The 9,260-nt window shown below is 33.7% G+C and overlaps 1 protein-coding gene across 1 annotated transcript; it reads left to right on the forward strand.

Moving 5' to 3' along the window:
* Nucleotides 1-232: 232 nt before the first annotated feature.
* LOC134238140 (IgGFc-binding protein-like) lies at nucleotides 233-1,437 on the forward strand. The gene is made up of 2 exons (XM_062720260.1): nucleotides 233-416; nucleotides 509-1,437. The coding sequence occupies exons 1-2, from the start codon at nucleotides 233-235 to the stop codon at nucleotides 1,435-1,437; spliced, it is 1,113 nt and encodes a 370-aa protein (XP_062576244.1).
* Nucleotides 1,438-9,260: the final 7,823 nt, after the last annotated feature.

Consider the following 9,260-nt stretch of genomic DNA (forward strand, 5'->3'; position numbering starts at 1 on the left):
GAAACCCACTAGCGTTGAGACGTCGCACAGTACATATTGTTATGCCCCTTGAATTTGGGGGCGATAAAAATGACATGAACTTGACTTTTCATTTTGCAACGTAGGACATGTTTGATTTTTATCACAACACACTCTAAAATTGCTTAAATAGAATAAGGTTTAAACTGAAAACTTAGATTTTTATATTATTCTGAATATGCGTTTCTTTTTTTGTTGAGTATAGTACCCCGGTATGTTACCTGCGATTGTGGGTTTTTCAAACACACCAATCCATTTGAAACCAGATTATTGCGTTACAGATGCCCACAAGATCAATATCGGTGCTAATGTGGAATCTAATGGTCAGAACAAGAAAACAGTGGTTTGCCCTAATGAACCTTTTAAAGGAATGAATTATACAAGCGCAGGAAAAACAGGTACCAAGTTCTTCAAGGAATTATTTAAATGTTTTTAAATTTCTTTAAAAAAATTTGAAAGTATTTAAACATTTTTAACGTTTGTTTGACAGGAATTCAAGGACGCCAGTTTTTGGTCTGTTTTACTGGCAATCACAACGATGTAGACAACAGAACCAAGACAATATTCATTTTATCGGATGAAGATTTTGAGTTTAAATTAATTTCGAAGTTTTCTACACAGCTGTTTAATGAAGTTATGGCACCAAGGAGAAATGTGAAAGAAATTAACGTTTCAAATTCGATTGCACTTTTATACAACAAAATCGAAGAAAAAGCACTGTTGATCGAGACTTCCAGAGACGCATCCGTTATCATTATTGATAATGATATCCTTTCATCTGATAGCACTAGCATTTTACCAATGAAGACGATATCTAATTCATATGTTATTTCTTCACCCAAAATTTTCAACAAAACTTCACAAAGTTCACAGTTTGCAATAACCACACCAGAGAACGGTACCATAATCAAAATTAATTTTCGTTTTTATCCTGATTTGCCGAAAAAGATAGATGGGGTAACTTACCAAAATGGCAGTGAATTTATTCTCGTTTTAAATGAGCTTCAAACCTATCAAATATGGCACAGGGTTGACATGTCAGGAACATTAATTGTAGCAAGCTCGGCTATCGCCGTTTTTTCTGGAAGTCACTGCCATAAAGTACGTTTTGAAAACAGCACTGATTTTGGAGCTTGCAGTAAGCTTGATGAACAACTTCCACCAGTTGATAGACTGGATAAAATGTATATAGTCCCACCTAACTATAATAGGGAGGGGACATTCCTGAAAATTATATCTCCTTTCGAAACTCGTCTTACATACAAGATTGGAAATGAACAAAAAGAGAAAATACTTCATCCCAGTGGATATTTTGAAATAATATTTTCGGATCAAGACGTCGTTGTCATAGATTCAGAAAAACCGGTTTTGGTCACCAGTTTTGCCACTGGGTCTGACGACATGGGGACCCTTACATGATTACTGTACCAGGAATTAGACAGTATACAAATAAATATCTCGTGATGGTTCCTGAAAACTTCAAAGATAATTACGTCGCTATGATAGTTGAAGCAAAATCACTTGACAACTTGATGTTGAACGAAACGAAAATCATCCATTACTTGAATGACAGAAAATTCTATAAAACCGTAACATTTAGGGATTTGGACTTTGTCGTTGTTGTTTTACAAGTACAGGGAGGTCTGTTAAGAGTTGAATCGACAAAGAATGCGGCGTTCGGGTTAATCGTGTATGGTCATAGAAAAAACGATGGACACGGATTTGCAGGAAAATCAGTATTGCCTGACGTATGTGTTCCCTCTCATGAATAATTTCATTACTTTTTTTCCGAATATGGAAACATTGATCGACTGGACAGAGAATCATTGCGTACATTCCTATCTTACCATTAGAGTTTTTTTTTTTTTTTTTTTTTTTTAATTCAACAGAGTAGTGCAGTATGGTTTTTTATGCGCTCATTTACAGATAAAAAAAAATCATCATCAGATCAAACGAGACGCGATACCCCCTTATAACTAACTAAATATAGCAAAATAAAACTTAAGAGATCAATTATATAATCAATTATATAATATTTATCCATTTAGCAAAGCTTAATAACAAGGGACTTTTTAACGCGCAAGAAAAACGTCATGTTTTTGCGTACTACGTCATCAGTTTCAGAGAGTGGTGATATGCAATCGCAACTTCTCGGGCCTTTCCGACTAGTGGAAAAACGACCTCGAATGTATATGGTAGACGCCATGACAACCCTCCCTTTTCACGATCTTTGAAATAAATGCATGGGGACTTTTTATCTGTAGAATATGGAGTTTAACTTTATTCAATTTAATGATATTACCTAAAATATAGTATAGAAGGGACTTCTAACTCCGTATATCCTATATTGAATAAACAGGAAATGTATAAATTTTTAACATCTGGTGATCTTAATACATTCGAGGTTGTTTTTCCGACCTCTGACGGAAAGACCCGAGATGATGCGATTGTGGTGATATGGATTCAGAAAACCAAAGTGTGGTGATTCGGAAAGTGGGATCACGACATCACGTGATTGCGTAAAATCAACAGTAAAATTGGGTGATACACATTAGGTATATTACAAATGCCTAGATCACATTTTTACTATGTCGCATGCACAGGCCTTTAGATCGCTTAGAAAAAAAAATGAGGTGTTGAAAAAAAAAACTTTACACCGACTTTTTAGCTCTACTGGTCAGAGACCAGAAGAGCTTATGCGATAGTTATGCGTCCGTCGTCCGTCCGTCTGTCTGTCTGTCTGTCTGTCTATCCGTCTGTAAACAATTTTTCAAAATGTTACTCCTCCTACAGTTTTGGTCTGATTTCAGTATAACTTGGCACACAAGTAGACTACACTTAGATACATAATTCTGTGTATCTGTTTTTGATTTCGATGAACGGTGTTGCTGTTGTTACTAAAAATAGAAATTTTTGTGAAAATCATTCAAAATGCTACTCCTCCTACAGTTTTGGTCTGATTTCAATATGACTTGGCATACAAGTAGACTACACTAAGATACATAATTCTGTGTATCGGTTTATGATTTCCATGAACGGTGTTGCCGTTGTTACTAAAAATAGAATTTTTTGTGAAAATCATTCAAAATGTTACTCCTCCTACAGTTTTGGTCAGATTTCAATATAACTTGGCACACAAGTAGACTATACTAAGATACATAATTCCATATATCTGTTTTTGATTTCGATGAATGATGTTGCTGTTGTTACTAAAAATAGAATTTTTTGTGAAAATCGTTCAAAATGCTACTCCTCCTACAGTTTAAATCTGATTTCAATATAACTTGGCACACAAGTAGACTACACTAAGATACATAATTCTGTTTAGCGGTTTTTGATTTCCATGAACGGTGTTGCCGTTGTTACTAAAAATAGAAATTAAAAAAAATACTTTCAAAATGCTACTCCTCCTACAGTTTTGGTCAGATTTCAATATAACTTGGCAAACAAGTAGACTACACTTAGATAAATAATTCTGTGTATCGGTTTATGATTTCCATGAACGGTGTTGCCGTTGTTACTAAAAATAGAATTTTTTGTGAAAATCATTCAAAATGCTACTCCTCCTGCAGTTTTGGTCAGATTTCAATATAACTTGGCACACAAGTAGACTATACTAAGATACATAATTCCATGTATCGGTTTTTGATTTCGATGAATGTTGTTGCTGTTGTTACTAAAAATAGAATTTTTTGTGAAAATCATTCAAAATGCTACTCCTCCTACAGTTTAAATCTGATTTCAATATAACTTGGCACACAAGTAGACTACACTAAGATACATAATTCTGTTTAGCGGTTTTTGATTTCCATGAACGGTGTTGCCGTTGTTACTAAAAATAGAAATTAAAAAAAATACTTTCAAAATGCTACTCCTCCTACAGTTTTGGTCAGATTTCAATATAACTTGGCAAACAAGTAGACTACACTTAGATAAATAATTCTGTGTATCGGTTTATGATTTCCATGAACGGTGTTGCCGTTGTTACTAAAAATAGAATTTTTTGTGAAAATCATTCAAAATGCTACTCCTCCTGCAGTTTTGGTCAGATTTCAATATAACTTGGCACACAAGTAGACTATACTAAGATACATAATTCCATGTATCGGTTTTTGATTTCGATGAATGTTGTTGCTGTTGTTACTAAAAATAGAATTTTTTGTGAAAATCATTCAAAATGCTACTCCTCCTACAGTTTAAATCTGATTTCAATATAACTTGGCACACAAGTAGACTACACTAAGATACATAATTCTGGTTAGCGGTTTTTGATTTCCATGAACAGTGTTGCCGTTGTTACTAAAAATAGAAATTTAAAAAAATACTTTCAAAATGCTACTCCTCCTACAGTTTTGGACTGATTTTATTATAACTTGGCACACAAGTAGACTTCACTAAGATACATAATTCTGTATATTGGTTTTTGATTTCAAAGAACATTGTTGCCGTTGTTACTAAAAATAGAAAATTCTGTGAAAAACATTCAAAATGCTACTCCTTCTACAGTTTTGGTCTGATTTCAATATAACTTGGCACACAAGTAGACTACACTAAGATACGTAATTCTGTATATAGGTTTTTGTTTCAATGAACGGTGTTGCTGTTGTTACTTAAAAAAGAAATTTCTTTGAAATAATTTGAAATGCTACTCCTCCTACAGTTTTGGTCTGATTTCAATATAACTTGGCACACAAGTAGACTACACTAATATACATAATTCTGTGTATCGGTTTTTGTCATTATTCCATTCATTGCTTTTGTAAAGTTTTATATCCCAACTGCTACTTTTCTCTTTCTTTATTATAACTACAAACCAGTAGAGCTTCAGTCTCGACAGAGACTTCTGGTTTTTAAAGCAATCCAAAGAACTGTGGTCGCATGCATAAAACTTGAATCGTTACTATGTCGGAGAAAATTTTACTGTGTACGGAAAACAGCTCATGGAAAACCCTGGTCACTATTATACCACCGGTATTAAAGTATATATGTTATTGTAGTCACTAATTCAGGGGTCGTTGTGACAGGGGCTTTTATCATGGTGTACTATCTTATACCCCGTTATTGATAGAACCGGTCATACCCGCAGTGAGGCGTACGTATTGATTAGATCGACGAATCTTTAGGGTGTTTCAGGTATATTTGCATCAGGACATAATAGCGATATTAAATACTTAGCATGACTTTTCAAAGTATACATTTAAATTTTTAAAAATTGCAGAACTTCGTTTATTTCTCAAACTTTTGCTATGGACTAGTAAAGTGGACAAACTTGGAATTCGCAGGGAGAAAAATGGGAAAAAATACCGGTAGTGTTTTGGGGGACGACATTTAAATTCTGAGGGTAGAGTTGTTGGCAGATTGGCTATATCCTGTTATCTGCAACGCGTTGCTTATAAGTTTTGGGGTACTTCAACTGTATTTGAAAAGATGAAGTCCAACATTATCAGAAAAAGGCAAATTATCGATCTTTACGCTTTTACAGAATAAGCCGCATGATTTTAAACTATCCTAATAACAAACACACTCACTCACAAAAACAAAGCAAAAGAAAAAATGTAGTTAGCCAATAAAAAGTACTTAAATTACATTTACAATTGGTAATTTTATCTCGGACAAAGACATTGGAAATGTAAATATTATTTTGTAAACATTCATAGAAAATTTTCTCATCACTTTCATCTATTTGTTAAAAAAAAAAATATATGACTGTATTTGTTGCGATAGGTATCACATTTTATTCCAATAAATATTCTTATATTATCCTTTTTAGAGGTTAAACCAAATTTCTTGGAAGAAGAAACATATATTTTTTTTCATATATATTCAGTTGAAATACTGAACAGATGAATTGCATTTTTTTTTCAATATTCGACTATCAAAACCATCTTCCAGGAAAATATTTCGTTTAAAACAACATAACAATGAAATCCGTGGCCTTATACTCCTGTCGTTTACTAATTATTGAATTAGAAATTCAAATAATGAGTACACGACAATTATAATTGTCGTGTACTCATTATTTGAATTTCTAATTCAATAATTAGTAAACGACACTCCTGTTATTTGCAACGCTCTATGGAGAAATCGGTCATTTTACTATGGAGCGTTGCGTGCAACGCATGCAAAATAAAATAGCGCTTTATTCCGTCAAATGTATTCATTTTTGCTTGATCCCCCCCAAAATAACCAAGCCCCATTTTTTCTGATATTAACCCCCCAAGAAAACCTTCTTCCCGGAGACACTTCCACTTTATGTACACTTATATATTTCAATAGCAGGAAAATAAAATTCGTCGCCCTATATATACTCCTGTTATTTGCAAAGTTCTATGGAGAAATCGGTCATTTTACTATGGAGCGATGCGTGCAACGCATGCAAAATAAAATAGCGCTTTATTCCGTCAAATATTTCTATCTTGATTCCCCCCAAAAAAGCCAAGCCCCATTTTTTCTGATATTAACCCCCCAAGAAAACCCTCTTCCCGGGGAAACTTCCCCTTTTATGTACACTAATATAGTTTCAATATCAGGAAAATAAAATTCCTCGGCCTATATATACTCCTGTTATTTGCAACGCTCTATGGAGAAATCGGTCATTTTACTATGGAGCGTTGCGTGCAACGCATGCAAAATAAAATAGCGCTTTATTCCGTCAAATGTATTCATTTTAGCTTGATACCCCCAAAATAACCAAGACACATTTTTTTCTGATATTAACCCCCCAAGAAAACCCTCTTCCCGGGGAAACTTCCCCTTTTATGTACACTGATTAGTTTCAATAGCAGGAAAATAAAATTCGTCGCCCTATATATATTCCTGTTATTTGCAACGCTCTATGGAGAAATCGGTCATTTTACTATTGTCGTTTACTAATTATTGAATTAGAAATTCAAATAATGAATACACGACAATTTGTCGTGTACTCATTATTTGAATTTCTAATTCAATTATTAGTAAACGACACTATGGAGCGATGCGTGCAACGCATGCAAAATAAAATAGCGCTTTATTCCGTCAAATGTCTATATTTTCATCTTGATTCACCCCAAAAAAGCCAAGCCCCATTTTTTCTGATATTAACCCCCAAGAAAACCCTCTTCCCGGGGACACTTCCACTTTTATGAACAATAATATAACTTCAATATCAGGAAAATAAAATTCGTCGCCCTATATACTCCTGTTATTTGCAACGCTCTATGGAGAAATCGGTCATTTTACTATGGAGTGTTGCGTGCAACGTTTTCCAGAATCAGAGAATTAATAGGATAAATTTGCTTCATACTTGTAATTTTAATTATTCTTAGACGCCTTAAAAATATTTCCTTATAATTTTCTCAAATATACCTGAATGAATTTAATTTGATAAGGATCGGGTATATTATTTCAATTATTTTCTGTGGTAAAAACTTAAATGCAACGCGTTGCAAATAACAGGATATAGCCGGCAGATTTATAGAAATTAATAAATTGCCCCGGAAAATATATATAAAATTTGTGGACTAGCGAGATTTTTTTTTCAGAGAGGGGGGTGCTTGGCAAACTTTTACAGTGAAGAAGAAAATAATTTGTCCTTGATCTAATCAGAAATTTCCCAGGCCCTCCTAACCTTAATTGGATCTTAAAATTTTAAAATGCTTTTCCTGTCTAATGCATGTGCAGCAATTGTTGATGTAAATTTAGGTGAATACGTGAGGTATTTTAGTGAAATATAATAAAAAGCATGAATAATGTACTTATTTGGAATTTGTACCATGACAATGGACTTTGACTAACCTATTAAAGACTAAGTACTCAAATCTGATCATGCACATCTACTTGTAAAATTTGTTTTTATGTACATCTATTTTTTTTTAAATGTAGATAGCGATCCCAAACACTTATATTCTACTTCAAATTTGCTTTATTTTTGTTCATCTTTTTATTTGTTTGGTTCGAGTTCTTAATCTCTTTTGAGTAAGTAGTACTTCAGAGGAAGCTTCCTAACTGTTACTAGAAGATAAAAAGCCGACATCAAATCAAAAAAAGAAAAATAAAAAATAAACAATGAAACGGCGATATATTCACATTTTATACAAAATGAAATCTGTTGTTACTCTATATAAAAAAAAATGGCTCTGAATTTTGACTTTCCTACTTTTCCTGATTTATCTTCCTGGTTTAATTATTTGTATATGTATATTTTATAACTGAGGAACATTTTTAATCCATTTTCAAATCCAATCGCTCTTTTGAGGAATTCATTTATGGGATTGCTGAAGTAAATGTAAGAGAAAATATTTAATTTTAAAAATTGATGAGACTTTTTTTTCAAACTTATGTAATTACCGAGTTTCATGATATTTTCATTTCGTTATAATCTATTTCAGTTCACTTTATGCCTTCTGTAAAATTGATTTTTTTTTTGTTTTGTAAAACCGTTTCTCTTTAGTTAAGAAATGAGAGTTCTTCATCTTTTTGGTGTAAGATTACTTGAATATTGCTTAAGATCAATCTCGGGGACTTTTCACTTATATGGAGACGCCACCAATTGCCAATGGAGAGCTGTAAATGTTGTCCTATACTCGGCACTTAGGGCCATTGAGCAGCGAGATTTTTTTCGTGCCAACACCTACTGCAACACCCCGCCTCGACATATACGGTCTCATTCGAAGAACCGGTCTTCACGTCACACGATGATATTCGAACCTGCTGTGTAAGGATCAATTCCATTCTTCGTTGCCATTGAGCATACATGAACGCTCTAGCCACCACACCACGAGGGCGACTTTTGAGAAATGAACACCAAAAAAATTGTCTTCTTTCCTTGTGCTCAAAAGAATACAGAAATTTCGTTCAGTAATTATACCCCAAGCAACAAGTTGCGTGAGGTATAATGTTTCTGACCCGTCCGTCAGAGTGTCATTCAGTCAGACAGTCCTGTTTTTTTTTGTGTGTGTTTTTTTGTCAGCGCAACTCATCATAAACCGTTACAGAGAATTTCGTCAAACTTTGCAGATTTTTAGGACACAATGTGCAGATGTGCATATCACCAGGAAATACCTATTCCTTTACTTTATCCGGTCATTTCCACACTTTTCAAATTAGATTTTTTGTCATACCTTGAATATAGAGATGAACATTTTGTCAGCACAACTCCTTTTAAACCGCTGCACAGAATTTCGTCAAACTTTGGAGATATTTAGGACGCAGTGTGTAGATGTGCATATTACCAGGAAATTCCGATTCCTTTATTTTTCTGGGAA

Source organism: Saccostrea cucullata, unplaced genomic scaffold, assembly GCF_032062105.1.
Source record: "Saccostrea cucullata isolate Sc308-1 unplaced genomic scaffold, CSIRO_AGI_Scuc_v1 ctg7626, whole genome shotgun sequence".
Classification (NCBI taxonomy): Eukaryota; Metazoa; Mollusca; class Bivalvia; order Ostreida; family Ostreidae; genus Saccostrea; species Saccostrea cuccullata.